General features: G+C 37.8%; 1 protein-coding gene across 1 annotated transcript in view; it reads left to right on the top strand.

Moving 5' to 3' along the window:
- The window catches only part of FANCM (FA complementation group M), a 60,782-nt gene that overhangs the window by 18,543 nt on the left and 26,299 nt on the right, over positions 1 to 15,940 (top strand). The window contains exons 9-11 of the mRNA XM_028102855.1: positions 2,041 to 2,225; positions 11,893 to 12,099; positions 13,756 to 13,966. Of these exons, the coding sequence (XP_027958656.1) occupies positions 2,041 to 2,225; positions 11,893 to 12,099; positions 13,756 to 13,966 (603 nt within the window). The remainder of the gene's footprint in view (positions 1 to 2,040; positions 2,226 to 11,892; positions 12,100 to 13,755; positions 13,967 to 15,940) is intronic.

Here is a 15,940-nt window from a genome sequence, read left to right as displayed (position 1 = left end):
TTAGAGATGAGAGGACCCAGAATGTAGCCCTGAAGACTACTAACATTTAAAGTTTAGAGGAGGGTTGCCTGGTTGGCTCAGTTGGTGGAGCATGCGACTCTTGATCTTGGGGTTATGAGTTTGAGCCCCACATTGGGTGTAGGGGTTACTTAAAAATAAAAAAAAAAAAAAAGAAAAAAGCCACAAAAGAGGTTGAGAAAGAGACTGGACAAGTGAACAGCAGAGAAGCTGAGGGAAGAGACTATTTCAGTAGGAAAGTGTGGACTGTGTTTGATGCTGCTGAGAGGTGTGGTAAAATGAACTAAAAAGTGAGCACTGATTTGGCAATATGGAATTTATTGAGACTTTGGTAGAGGACCTTCAGTAGACTGAAGGTAGAAAGGCAGGCTGTAGCCGGTTGAAGGTGATAGGCTTTGCATTGAAAGTAGCAGTTGGTCAGGAGTTGGTCAGATGTAGAGGCTTGATAATTCAAAGGAGGTTTCTGTAGAATAATTTTCTTTGCAACAGCTTTTGCTTTTTCCTTAGGTGTTGTGAATTAACTTTACATGTGTTAGGTCATTTAATTTGTAGGCTTGTTATGAAGACTAAATGAGTTAATACATAAAATGCTTGGGGTGCCTGGGTGGCTCATTCGGTTAAGTGTCTGCCTTCGGCTCAGGTCACGATCCCAGGGTTCTAGGATCGAGCCCTGCATAGGGTTCCCTGCTCAGCATTGAGTCTGTTTCTCCCTCTCCCCCTCTGCCTGCTTCTTCTCTCTCTCTCTCTCAAATGAATAAATAAAATCTTAAAAAAAAAATCAACTTAAAAAAATAAAATGCTTAGTTCAGGGGCGCCTGGGTTGCTCAGTCGTTAAGCGCCTGCCTTTGGCTCAGGTCATGATCCCAGGGTCCTGGGATCGAGCCCTGCGTCGGACTCCCTGCTCAGCAGGAAGCCTGCTTCTCTCTCTCCCGCTCCCCCTGCTTGTGTTCCCTCTCTCGCTATATCTCTCTCTGTCAAATAAATAAAATATTAAAAATAAAGAAATAAAATGCTTAGTGCAGTCCTTGGCATGCACATAAAGATTAATATAATAGAAATCACAGGAAAGCTTAAAAAGAAAAGAAAACATACAAAAAATCCATACAGCATTCAATTATTAACCAATTGCTATGTGCAATTGGCGTGTGCAATTATTAACCAATTGCTATGTGCAAGTCTGTATACTTTATATTCCATTCATTTTAGATATGAAGAAATTAAAGCTTAAAGGGATTAACTAACATGGTTACACATCACCCAGAGAGTTAAGTGGCTCACCCTCAAAGATCATGTTTTTACTTGTGTATTCTGCTGCCTCCCAAGCACAGAGATCTTGAGATGAGCTTTGTGATTGACTATATAGGATGTATTCTTGGAGTTATCCTTGGAGAACTTGAAAGTATCATAGATTCGGGGATGGAATCCCATGGCCTGGATTGAGAGAGTGCTTTTTTTTTTTAAGATTTTATTTATTTATTTGACAGAGACACAGCGAGAGAGAGAACATAAGCAGCGGGAATGGGAGAGGGAGAAGCAGGCTTCCCACTGAGCAGGGAGCCCGATGCAGGGCTCGATCCCAGGACCCTGGGATCATGACTTGAGCTGAAGGCAGATGCTTAACTACTGAGCCACCTAGGCACCCTGAGAGAGTGCTTTTAGTGGACAAAAAGAAAAGGAAATATTTATGAAATCAGTGGGAGTGCTACAGTTCTGTGATTCTGACTTAGAGGATAAAGGGGAATAACTGGCATCAGGAATGAATTGAAGGACTGGTTAAAAGTGTTTCATGTAATTTTTACTTGATTTGTTTAGGATTTTATTATGACAGCCAACGAGAGGTAGGGAGCCAAGAATATTAAAATTACTAGAGAAGGTAGGAGGAAAACCAGCAAAGGTTTAAGATGTCTTAAATTACTTTTTTGAAAGAAATTCATTAGTATATAGTTTCAGGGTTGTCTTGAAATGGTTCTTGGGTATATGCTTTAAAAAAAATTGTAATTAAAGTATTTTTTTATTATATAGCCCAAAACACCTCTGAAAAGAAATGTGATGAGACCAGAGTTATGATCTTCTCTTCATTTCGAGACAGTGTTCAAGAAATTGCAGAAATGCTTTTACAGCATCAGCCACTTATTAGAGTGATGACTTTTGTTGGCCATGCCTCAGGAAAAAGCATGAAGGGATTTACCCAGAAGGAGCAACTGGAGGTAATTACTTTTGGAGATGATGAACACTAAAATAAAATTGATTAGCTTTGTATTTATGCATCTTTTGTTTGAACTCATTGGTCAATCAGCTACTTCTTAAAAATAATAGTAGACATGTAAATAAACATAGCATATTTTGGAAAAATCAAAAAAGTGTTTTTTTGTGGTTTTCAGACTTTTTTTCAAGTAAGGCAATGTATAGTGGTTAAGCAGAAAGGCTCTGAAATCATACTACGTAGGTTGGAATCCTGGCCCTACCACTTAACAAGTTTCTTTACTTCTTGTGCCTCAGTTTTCCTTGTCTGTAGACCTAGTTCTTGGAGTTGTGAGCATTAAATGAAATACTGTAGAGCCTTCAGTAAATGTTTACTTTGATTTGTTTTAAGTTTTGTTAGTTATATATTCTAAAGAAATAATGAGCTTATTTTTTCTTTTATTTAAAAATCTTAATTTAGGGCGCCTGGGTGGCTCAGTTGGTTAAGCGACTGCCTTCAGCTTGGGTCATGATCCCGGAGTCCTGGGATCGAGTCCCGCATCGGGGGGGGGGGTCCCTGCTCAGCAGGGAGTCTGCTTCTCCCTCTCACCCTACCCCATCTTGTGTTGTCTCTCTCTCTCTCTCTCTCTCTCTCTGTCTAAAATAAAAAAAATCTTTAAAAATCTTAATTTAAAAATAGGGTTGCCTGAGTGGCTCAGTTGGTTAAGCGTCCAACTCTTTTTATTTTATTTTATTTTATTTATTTATTTGACAGAGAGAGACAGCTAAAGCAGGAACACAAGCAGGGGTAGGGGAGAGGGAGAAGCAGGCCTCCTGCCGAGCAGGGAGCCCTATGCGGGGCTCGATCCCAGGACCCTGGGATCATGACCTGAGCCAAAGGCAGATGCTTAACCACTGAACCACCCAGGCGCCCCTAAGTGTCCAACTCTTGATCTCAGTTCAGGTCTTGATCTCAGAGTTGTGAGTTCAAGCTCTGCATTGGGCTCCATGCTGGGTGTGGAGCCTACAAAAAAAAAAGGAAAAAAAAAAGAAACTTGTAAAAATATGGCCAGGGGTGCCTGGGTGGCTCAGTCAGTTAAGATTCTGACTGTTGATTTTGGTTCAGGTAATAGTCTCAGGGTCATGAGATCGAGCCCCGTGTCAGGCTCTGTGCTGGGCATGGAGTCTCTTTCTCCCTCTACTACCGTGTTCGCCAGCCCAACCCCATGCACTCTCTTAACAACAACAAAAAAACAAGGTCAGAGGAAACTATTAATCCATTTATGCTCTGAATAAGAGTCATCAGTTTTCTAAGTGCTGTATATGTTTATTTTTTTGAAATTTTAGACTATTGATTTTTTTTTGAAAACTGTATACAAGTTTTTGCAGTTTAGCTGTAGGTCTACATTTGAATAGTCACTGACAATTAGGTGTGTCTTTTTTAAATTAGGTGTGTCTTTAATATCTATTTTTGACAGAGCTTGATTTTGTAAACATTAGTTAGAGGAATCCTATTCTTTAAATGTCTTTTATACCAGTCCTCATTGCACTCAGAAGAGTCTGTTTAAGCTGACTGTATATGGTGAGGACAGTCTAAGAGGTTTTCCTGAGTCTGCAAGAGAATATCTGTACCCATCTCGAATCTGATTATATGTATTTTAAAAGGTTCAGATATCTAGCAGGTGATTATTACTACTCTTAACATTTATATATGAATGAAAATAAAGTGGATTTTTGTCTAGGGTATTAAGCATTTTTTTAAATTTTATTATGTTGATCACTATACATTACGTCATTAGTTTTTGATGTAGTGTTCCATGATTCATTGTTTGCATGTAACACCCAGTGCTCCATTCAGTACATGCCCTCTTTAATACCCATCACCAGGCTAACCCATCCCTCCACCCCCCTACCCTCTAGAACTTCCAGTTTGTTTCTCAGAGTCCATAGTCTCTCATGGTTCATCTCCCCCTCCGATTTCCCCCCCTTCATTTTTCCCTTCCTGCTATCTTCTTCTTTTTTTTAACATATAATGTATTATTTGTTTCAGAGGCACAGGTCTGAGATTCAACAGTCTTACACAGTTCACAGCGCTCACCATAGCACATACCCTCCCCAGTGTCTATCACCCAGCCACCCCATCCCTCCCACCCTCCACCACTCCAGCAACCCTGTTTGTTTCCTGAGATTAAGAATTCCTCATATCAGTGAGGTCATATGATACATGTCTTTCTCTGATTGACTTATTTTGCTCAGCATAATACCCTCCAGTTCCATCCATGTTGTTGCAAATGGCAAGATTTCATTCCTTTTGATGGCTGCATAATATTCCATTGTGTATATATACCGCATCTTCTTTATCCATTCATCTGTCGATGGACATCTTGGCTCTTTCCATAGTTTGGCTATTGTGGACATTGCTACTATAAACATTGGGGTGCGCGTACCCCTTCGGATCCCTACATTTGTGTCTTTGTGGTAAATACCCAGTAGTGCAATTGCTGGGTTGTAGGGTAACTCTATTTTCAACTTTTTGAGGAACCTCCATACCGTTTTCCAGAGTGGCTGCACCAGCTTGTATTCCCACCGACCACGTAGGAGGGTTGCCCTTTCTCTGCATCCCCGCCATCATCTGTCATTTCCTGACTTGTTAATTTTAGCCATTCTGACTGGTGTGAGGTGCTGTCTCATTGAGGTTTTGATTTGGATTTCCCTGATGCCGAGCAATGTTGAGCACTTTTTCATGTGTCTGTTGGCCATTTGGATGTCTTCTTTGGAAAAATGTCTGTTCATATCTTCTGTCCATTTCTTGATTGGATCATTTGTTCTTTGGGTGTTGAGTTTGATAAGTTCTTTATAGATTTTGGATACTAGCTTTTTATCTGATATGTCATTTGCAAATATCTTCTCCCATTCTGTCGGTTGTCTTTTGGTTTTGTTGATTGTTTCTTTTTTTTTAAGATTTTATTTATTTGACAGAGAGAGATAGAGAGACAGCGAGGGGGAACACAAGCAGGTAGAGTGGGAGAGGGAGAAGCAGGCCTCCTGCAGAGCAGGGAGCCCGATGCGGGGCTCGATCCCAGGACCCTAGGATTATGACCTGAGCCGAAGGCAGACGCTTAACCGTCTGAGCCACCCGGGCGCCCCTTGTTGATTGTTTCTTTTGCTGTGCAGAAGCTTTTTATCTTGATGAAGTCCCAATAGTTCATTTTTGCCCTTTCTTCCCTTGCCTTTGGTGATGTTTCTAGGAAGAAGTTGCTGCGGCTGAGGTCAGAGAGGTTGCTGCCTGTGTTCTCCTCCAGGATTTTGACGGACTGCTGTCTCACATTTAGGTCTTTGAACCATTTGGAGTCTATTTTTGTGTGTGGTGTAAGGAAATGGTCCAGTTTCATTCTTCTGCATGTGGCTGTCCAATTTTCCCAACACCATTTGTTGAAGAGACTGTCTTTTTTCCATTGGATATTCTTTCCTGCTTTGTCAAAGATGAGTTGACCATAGAGTTGAGGGTCCATTTCTGGGCTCTCTATTCTGTTCCATTGATCTATGTGTCTGTTTTTGTGCCAGTACCATGCTGTCTTGATGATGACAGCTTTGTAATAGAGTTTGAAGTCTGGAATTGTGATTCCACCAGCTTTGCTTTTCTTTTTCAACATTCCTCTGGCTATTCGGGGTCTTTTCTGGTTCCATACAAATTTTAGGATTATTTGTTTCATTTCTTTGAAAAAAATGGATGGTCTTTTGATAGGGATTGCATGGAATGTGTAGATTGCTCTAGGTAGCATTGCTATCTTCACAATATTTGTTCTTCCAATCCATGATCCTGGAACGTTTTTTCCATTTCTTTGTGTCTTCCTTAATTTCTTTCATGAGTATTTTATAGTTTTCTGAGTACAGATTCTTTGCCTCTTTGGTTAAATTTATTCCTAGGTATCTTATGGTTTTGGGTACAATTGTAAATGGGATCGACTCCTTATTTTCTCTTTCTTCTGTTTTGTTGTATAGGAATGCCACTGATTTCTGTGCATTGATTTTATATCCTGCCACTTTACTGAATTCCTGTATGAGTTCTAGCAGTTTTGGGGTGGAGTCTTTTGGGTTTTCCACATAAAGTATCATATCATCTGCATACAGTGAGAGTTCGACTTCTTCTTTGCCGATTAGTATGCCTTTTATTTCTTTTTGTTGTCTGATTGCTGTGACTAGGACTTCTAATACTATGTTGAATAGCAGTGGTGATAGTGGACATCCCTGCCGCGTTCCTGACCTTAGGGCGAAAGCTCTCAGTTTTTCCCCACTGAGAATGATATTCGCTGTGGGTTTTTCATAGATGGCTTTTATGGTATTGAGGTATGTACCCTCTATCCCTATACTCTGAAGAGTTTTGATCAAGAAAGGATGCTGTACTTTGTCAAATGCTTTTTCTGCATCTATTGAGAAGATCATGTGGTTCTTGTTCTTTCTTTTATTAATGTATTGTATCACATTGATTGGCGGATATTGAACCAACCTTGCAGCCCAGGGATAAATCCCACTTGGTTGTGGTGAATAATCCTTTTAATGTACTATTAGATCCTATTGGCTAGTATTTTGGTGAGAATTTTTGCATCCATGTTCATCAAGGATATTGGTCTGTAATTGTCCTTTTTGATGGGGTCTTTGTCTGGTTTATGTGATCAAGGTAATGGTGGCCTCATAAAACGAGTTTGGAAGATTTTTCTTCCATTTCTATTTTTTGGAACAGTTTCAGAAGAATAGGTATTAACTCTTCTTTAAATGTTTGGTAGAATTCCCCTGGGAAGCTGTCTGGCCCTGGGCTTTTGTTTGTTGGGAGATTTTTAATTACTGCTTCAATTTCCTTAGTAGTTATAGGTCTGTTCAGGTTTTCTATTTCTTCCTGGTTCAGTTTTGGTCATTGATATATCTCTTGGAATGCATCCATTTCTTTTTCCCATTGGATATTCTTTCCTGCTTTGTCAAATACTAATTGACCATATAGTTGTGGGTTTATTTCTGGGTTTTCTATTCTGTTCTATTAATCTCTTGTCTGTTTTTGTGCCAGTACCATACTGTTTTGATCACTGCAGCTTTGTAATATAACTTGGAATTGTGATGCCTCCAACTTTGCTTTTCTTTTTCAGGATTGCTTTGGCTATTTGGGGTCTTTTATGGTTCCATACAAATTGTAGGGTTGTTTGTTTTAGCTCTGTGAAAAATGCTATTGGTATTTTTATAGGGATTGCATTAAATGTGTAGATTGCTTTGGGTAGTGTAGACAATTTTAATAATCTTTGTTCTTCTAATCCGTGAGCATGGAATGTTTTTCTATTTCTTTGTGTCAGCTTCAGTTTCTTTCATTAGTGTTTTATAGTTTTCAGAGTACAGGTTTTCTTTTCACCTCTTTGAAGATTTTATTTATTTATTTGACAGAGAGAGAGACAGTGAGAGAGGGAACACAAGGAGGGGGAGGGGGAGTCGGAGAGGGAGAAACAGGCTTCCTGCCGAGCAGGGAGCCCCATGTGGGTCCTGGGATCATGACCTGAGCTGAAGGCAGATGCTTAACGACTGAACCACCCAGGTGCCCCATTCTTTTCACCTCTTTGGTTAGATTTATTCTTAGGTATCTTACGGTTTTTGCTGCAGTTGTAAATGGGACTGATTCTTAATTTCTCTTTTTGCTGCTTCATTATTGGTATATGGAAATGCAACAGATTTCTGTACATTGATTTTTGTATCCTACAACTTTACTGAATTTATCAGTTCTAGCAGTTTTTTGGTGCAGTCTTTGGCATTTCTGTATAAACTGTCATGTTCTCTGCAAGTAGTTTAAGTTTTGACTTCTTCCTTTCCCAATTTGGATGCCTTTTATTTTTTGTTGTTGTTGTTAGATGTCTGATTGCTGAGGCTAGTATTTCCAATAATATGTTAAATAACAGAGGCGAGAGTGGACATCCCTGTCTTGTTCCTAACCATAGAGGAAAAGCTCTTAATTTTTTCCCCATTGAGGATAATATTAGCTATGGGTTTTTTGTAGATGGCATTTATTATGTTGAGGTATGTTCCCTCTAAACCTATGTTGTTGAGGGTTTTTTATCATCAATGGATGTTGTACTTTGTCTACTTTATCAAATGCCTTTTCTGCATCTATTGAATGGATCATATGGTTCCTTTCCTTTCTTTCATTAGTGTGGTGTATCATGTTGATTGACTTGTGAATATTGAAACACCCTTGCAACTCAGGAATAAACCCCACTTGGTCGTGGTGAATGATGTTTTTTAATGTATTTTTGGATTTGGTTTGCTAGTATTTTATTCAGAATTTTTGCATCCATGTTCGTCAGGGATATTGGCCCGTTCTCTTTTTTAGTGGAGTCTTTATCTGGTTTTAGTATCAGGGTAATGCTGGCCTCATAGAATGAATTTGGAGGTTTTCCTTACTTTTCTATTTTTTGGAATAGTTTGAGAAGAATAGGTATTCACTCTTCTTTAAATGTTTGGTAGAATTTGCCTGTGAAGCCATCTGGCCCTGAACTTTTGTATCTTGGGAGATTTTTTATTACTGATTCAGTTTCTTTGCAGGTTATCAGTCTGTTCAAGTTTTTCTTTCTTCCTGTTTCAGTTTTGGTAATTTATGTTTCTAGGAATTTATCCATTTCTTCCAAGTTGTCCAGTTTGTTGGCATATGGTTTTGCATAATACTCTCTTGTAATCATATTTCTGTGGTGTTGGTTATTTCTCCTCTTCTATTCATGATTTATTTGGGTCCTTTCTCTCTTCTTTTTGATAAGTCTGGCTAGAGGTTTATCACTAATTTTATTGATTTTTTTTTTCTTTCAAAGAACCAGCTCCTGTTTTCATTGATCTGTTGTTTATTTTAGTTTCTATATCATTTATTTCTGCTCTAATCTTTATTATTTCCTTCCTCCTGCTGGCTTTAGGCTTCTTTTGTTGTTATTTTTCTAGCTCCTTTAGGTGTAAGGTTAGGTTATTTATATGAGATTTTTTTCTTGCTTTTTGAGATAGGGCTGTATTGCTATATACTTCTCTTTTATGACTACTTTTGCTGCATCCTGACGATTTTGGACCGTTCATTGTGTTTTCATTTTCATTTGTTTCCATGTATTTTTTTTTTATTTCTTTGATTTCCTGGTTGTCCCATTCATTGTTTAATAGCATGTTGTTTAACCTCCATGTATTTGTGGTCTTTCCAAATTTTTTCTTGTGGTTGACTTCTGGTTTCAGCATTGTGGTCAGAAAAGGTGCATGTTGTGATTTCAGTCTTTTTGTATTTGTTGAGGTCTCTCTCTCTTTTTTTAAAAAGATTTTATTTATTTATTTGAGAGAGAAAAGAGAGCCAGAGAGATCATGAATGGTGGGGGGGGAGGGGCGGGGGCGAGGGAGAAGCAGACTCCCCGCTGAGCAGGGAGCCTGATGTGGGGCTGATTCCCAGGACACTGGGATCATGACCTGAGCCAAAGGCAGATGCTTAACCAACTGAACCACCTGGGCGCCCCTGTTTGAGGCCTCTTTTGTGATCTAATATGTGATTTGTTCTGGAGAATGTTCTGTGGGCACTTGAAACGAATGTGTATACTGTTGTTTTAGGACAGAATGTTCTGAATATGTTTGTTAATTCCATCTGGTCCAGTGTGTCATTCAAAGCCACTTCCTTTTTTATATTCTGTTTAGATGATCTGTCTGGTGATGTAAGTGGGGTGTTTCCATTTTAATAACTTTGGCTTGTACTCTGGGTGAGATGGGAAAAGAAGCCCTTGGAGAGTTTGAAGCAGAGGAGGGTCATGACCTAGTTTATATTAAAAAAAAAAAAATCACACCGGTTGCTATCTTAATAAAGTATAGGGGACTAAGGGTGCAAATAGGAAGACCAAGTGGAAGTCTTATTGTGATACCAAGTTAAAGCTGATGGTGGCTTAGACGAGAGTGGTAGCAGGGAAAGTTGTGAGAAATGGTTGGATTCTGGATATATTTTGAAGGTCAAGCTGAGGGGATTTATTGGCATATTAGAGTGGGGTATGAGATTGAGGAGTGTGAAGGCTGACTACAAGGATGACTCCAGGAATTTGGCCTGAAAAAAACTGAAAAGAGCTGCTACTAATGAAGATAGATAAGACTGCAGGAAGAGCAGGTTTTGGAGAGAAATATCAGGAGTTTGGTTCTGGATGAGTTAACTTTGGCATGTCTATGAGATTAGTGTTTTCTGACTATGAAAATTGACAGAGGACTAGTTTATTTTCTTTTAGTATGTCACAGACAGATACTTTTGAATATCACAATAATAATGAATTAATAAAAAAGTAAAATTAATGAAAACAATGTTCATGGCCAAATTTCTTCTTATTAAAGCCAACAAACATAGTATTGCTCTGTCAAGTTTCTAAACACCTACTCTTAATTTTTGTATTTATGTTACTGTTGTTGGCTAGTAATAAACAGATTGTGAACCACACCAGTAATAAACAGTTTGTGATCTACACTTTGAGTATCTTTGTTTTATTTTTTAATTTTTTTTTATCTTAGTAAGATTTTTATTTACTTGAAAGAGAGAGAGCGCAAGCGAGCACGAGCAGGGGCGAGGGGCAGAGGGAGAGGGAGAAGCAGACTCCCTGCTGAGCAGGGAGCCTGATGCCAGACTTGATCCCAGGACCTGGGGATTATGACCTGAGTTGAAGGCAGACGTTTAACCAACTGAGCCACCCAGGTGCCCCTGAGTAGCATTGTTTTAAACATCAAGCAGAGAGATATTGAATAAACAGTCAAATATATAAATCATGAAGTTTATTAACATGTATACTTTATGTTATACATGGGAGATATGCCGGTAAAAATGAGTAACTTCCTAAGGAGGCTTAGAATCAACTTAAGTACCATATTAATAGGGAAAGGAGAGGAGGAATATAGGCTTCTTAGGACAGAGAGTAATTGATTTTTGGGAAAGATGAATGGGCCCTTAGAAGAATAGAAGGGTGTGATAGTTTATAACCAAGTTTGTCTGGCTATAAGAATGGCTTTTAGTCTCCTCTCCTGTGATGAGTCAATTTTTTCTGGTTGATGAAAATCCCAGGGAGAGGGTTTATGACAATTGAGTTCCTTCTGTTTTTGGACAGATAAGGGGAGAGCCTCTCCCTGCTTTTGCTGTTTTTCAAGTGTCTACAGTTCAAAATAATCAGTATATCAAAGCAGCATATTTTGGGGCAGCATGTCCTAAACTTCCACAGTCATATTTTGGGATGGCATATTCTGTTACCCTTCATTGGAATGGCAGTATAGAAGGTAAGATAGGAATTTTAGGAGTAATACAAATTTTACTTTAGATAGACCTAACAATAAATTTAGGTCTAGGATATGATTAGCAGTAATTGCTCTGGGCTGTTTACCTGCCCATGGCCCTTTAGTGACAAATAATACCTGGAGTTTCTCATGTATGTGTAAACTAAGCAAACCTTTTTGGCATCACAACCATTATGAAAGCAAAGACATTAGGATTGCCCTTTGCATTTTCCCACAGTCTGTTTTGGTTTAAATTGCCATTTTGCTGCTACTTTTCCTATTCCATAGTATCCTGGATTCTGATTTGTAATCTGATTTCACCATTTTGGGGTGAGTGGAAAAAGTGTGCTTTGATCTACAAGTCTCTTACAATTGTATTTGGTTATTTTTAAATCATTTTTATTTTAGGTTGTGAAACAGTTTCGTAGTGGTGGTTATAATACATTGGTTTCTACTTGTGTTGGTGAAGAAGGTTTGGATATAGGAGAAGTTGATCTTATAATATGTTTTGATGCCCAGAAGAGCCCAATTCGTCTTGTACAACGAATGGGTAGAACTGGCCGCAAACGTCAAGGCAGAATTGTTGTTATCCTTGCCGAAGGACGAGAGGAACGTGTAAGTGGACTTGTAGAAACATGATTTGATAATTGAAATTTGAGAAATATAGCTTAAGGTAAATATCAGTCTGTTAACATTCAAAGTCCAAACAATCTGTAGGAAATTGTGGTTGATTTTTTTCCCCTACTTTGTAGTAGATTCTGAGTATTCTTTTCTTGTAATTAGGAGAATTTTTAACTTTTATCCATATAAAATGCATTTTTCTACTTCAGTAGTAATTTAAAGATACTTAGATACAGAAATCAATATGTATTATTTTTTTAAATATTTGAAAGTTCTTTAGTTTTTTTTTTAAGATTTTATTTATTTATTGGAGAGAGAGAACACGAGTTGGGGGAGCAGGGAGAAGGAGAAGCAGGCTCCCTGCTGAGCAGGGAACCGTAAGGGGTAGGGCTGGGGGGAGGGGGCTCGATCCCAGGACCCCAGGATCATGACCTGAGCTGAAGGCAGATGCATAACCAACTGAGCCCCCAGGCGCCCCTCAATATCTATTTTGTTTTACTATTTCCCTGTGCTTCTAAGCCTGTTTCTTGTTTTTAATTTAGTTTTTTCTTTTATTTTAAATACAGTGAACTGAGAATGGTTTAACATTTTAAAGAGTTGCCCAACCAACCAACCAATCAACAACAATATGTGCCAGAGATATTATGTGGCCTGCAAAACCTAAAATATTTACTTTCTGGCCCTTTATGGAAAAGTTTGTTGATGCCATACAAAGTGATAAGGAACTTAAATTATATTCATACTTTGCTACAATCTTGAGTGACAGACCTTCCTGAATTATGATGTTATACCTAATATTATTTTGTTTGTTACACTAAAGTTATCAACTAACTTGTAACTCAGTGGGACCATTTCCTTGGGCAAATATGTAGGTTTATATTAAAGATTTTTTCATTAATTATGGCAGTTATAAAAAATTGATTTAAAATGTTTTATAGACTCTTTAAAAATCATCCTGAAAAATGACTTTTTCCCCTGATACTTTTCATGTGATTATAGCATATTATGTAACATTCATTTTATCTATAAAATGATTGCAATAAATTAAATATCTGGCAACTTGTAAAAATCTATGTACTATCAGTATGTGGAATTAGGTTCTAACTGTGTTAGCTTAGGCAAACCACTTAACCTATGTATTCATATGTTAGTTTTCTTATCTGTAAAATAATCATAATGGTCCACATTTAATGAGTACCTACTCTCCTGGGCAGTGTTCTAAGTGCGTCAGATGCATTATTTCATTTAATCCTGTACAGGGAATAATGTTTTTCTTGTATACAGTGAAGAAAGCTGAAGTGTAGAGAGATGAAGTAACAAGCTGGAATACGGGAATAGTATTAGAAAAAAAGGCAGTTTACACTTAATATATATAAATATTCACCTTATTCAAAAATAGAAAGATCCTAAATAAAAGGTAGATTTCCTTTGTGCGATATAGTTATGAAAGTAGGCTTTTATAATACTAAATTTTGAACTGATTTTCAAGAGTTAATTGAACGGGTCTCAATTCAAGATAACAGATAGTCTCAGTATTTAAGTGGATCAGAGTTTAATTTACTGTTTATAATAAATCCAAACAAATATAATAACTTATTATGGCTAAGTGACTATTATAGAAATAATGTAATTTGACATTTTTCTTTGCAGACTTATAATCAAAGTCAGTGCAACAAAAGAAGTATTTATAAAGCTATTTCAGGTAACAGGCAGGTTCTTCATTTTCACCAAGGAAGTCCACGAATGGTTCCTGATGGAATCAATCCAGAATTACACAAAATGTTCATCACATGTGGTGTCTATGAACCAGAGAAGCCTTGGAACTTGCAGCGGAAGTCCTCTCACTTTTCCTATAAGAAGGGTAAATAAAAAACTTTGCATTGGAGCCATGTATTTTTTTTTCCTGTTGTTAGCAGGCCATATGTTGATATGTTTCCTTTTTGAGAAACTCAGTGTACATTCTAGGATGTTATGGGTGTTGGAAAGAATAAGAGATTATTCCTGTGGCAAAGGGAAGGAGACAGTGACAGAACAGAGTGAGGGAAAATTAAAATGTCCTACCAACCCAGAGAATCCTCTTTACAAAATGTAGAAAAGGAAGAAAACTTTTATTATTGAATAAGCACTGAATCAGATTATAGTGTGCATCGTAAACAATCCACTAAGATAATACAAAGACGGAAATGCTACCCTATACATCCCTTCAGGCAGTTATGATTCTTTACATAGATATTCTCAAGATTAATAGTAACTTGTCCTATGAGAGGATAGCACCTTTTGCTGTATATACTTTCATAGTTCATCCCCAAATCACCCGGTAATTGAGGTAGCCATTTGTGTTAGCTTTGTTGCCTTTATTCAAAGAAATAAGACTTCTGTTGTCTTTGCATGCATATAGTGAAGAGAATGGTGCCTAGGCTAAACTTCCCTGTTGACTGGGAGATAGGGACACTATCTTCCTTGATGTTTACACTGCAGAGAGCGATCCTACATCCTTAAGAAAAACATCTATGGTTGAAACGCTAACTAGAGGCTTGCTCAGACTTTACAGAGATTTGCATATAACATCAAAGAGTTAAAGAAAAGATTTAAAAACATTAGGTGTCTCTGGAATTGCTTTAAGAAAAGGAGACAGAATGGTTTCTTTCCCTTTCTGCAGAAGAGAAAACAAATTCTTTTAATTATGGTGCCAGGGAGTGTAGCTAGTAATGAGAGTGTTACTACTTTAAGAACTACAGAGATTTTGGTGATATCAAGAAAATATCTTGAAATTTTAATACTATGAAGATGAGAAACTAAAATTTTTTTCTTTTAAATTTTACTTAATCTTTAATTAAGGCTTTTAAAGAATCATAACATTATAGATATATTTTAAGATTTGGAAGGAACATTGGGGGTCATCTGGTCAAATTACCTATCAAGATAGGAGTGGTTTCTGCAGCAATTTTTTTAATAATATTTTAAGAAGAACAATGTCATTTTGTTAACTATAAGCACTATGTTATACAGAGATCTCTAGAATGTATTCATCTTATGTAACTGGCACTTTAGATACTTCAAGCAACAATTCCATTTTTCTCTCCACCCAGCCCCTGGCAACACCATTCTATTCTCTGCTTGTATGAGTTTGATTATTTTAGGTATCTCTTATAAGTGGAATCATGCAGTATGTGTGCTTCTATGACTGGCTTATTTCACTTAGCATAATTTCCTATAGGTTCCTTCATAGGAAATGGTAGGATTTCTTTTTTAAGGTAGAATAATATTCCATTGTATGTACATGCCACATTTTTTTTTAAAGATTTATTTATATGAGAGAGAGTGCACAAGCAGGGGGGAGGGGCAGAGGGAGAGGGAGAAGAATACTCCCCACTGAGCAGGGAGCTCGATGTGGGGCTCTATCCCAGGACCCCGAGATCATGACTCAAGCTGAGGGCAGACTCTTAACCAACTGAGCCACTCAGGCACCCCACCACATTTTTTGTATCCATTCATCTGTCAGACATTTGGATTGCTTACATCTCTTGCATATAGTGAATACTACTACAGTATACATGGGGTACACATATCTCTTTGAGATCCTAATTGCAGTTCTTTTGGATATATACCTAGAAGTGTAATTGCTGGATCCTATGGTACTTCTATTTTTAATTTTTTGAGGAACCTTCATGCCATTTTCTCTAATGGCTACACCTCTCTACTACCACACCAACAGTATATAGGGATTTTAATTTTTCCATATCCTCACCAACACTTGTTATGTTTTGATCTTTTGATAGTAGGCATCCTAACAGGTGGGAGGTGGTGTTTCATTGTGGTTTTCGTCTGCATTCAG

The sequence above is a fragment of the Eumetopias jubatus genome, unplaced genomic scaffold, assembly GCF_037043125.1.
Source record: "Eumetopias jubatus isolate StellerSeaLion01/CBP00866 unplaced genomic scaffold, mEumJub1_p1.0 scaffold_7, whole genome shotgun sequence".
Classification (NCBI taxonomy): domain Eukaryota; kingdom Metazoa; phylum Chordata; class Mammalia; order Carnivora; family Otariidae; genus Eumetopias; species Eumetopias jubatus.
Note: the sequence above shows the minus strand (reverse complement) of the source record. Positions and strands in the feature narration are given on the sequence as shown.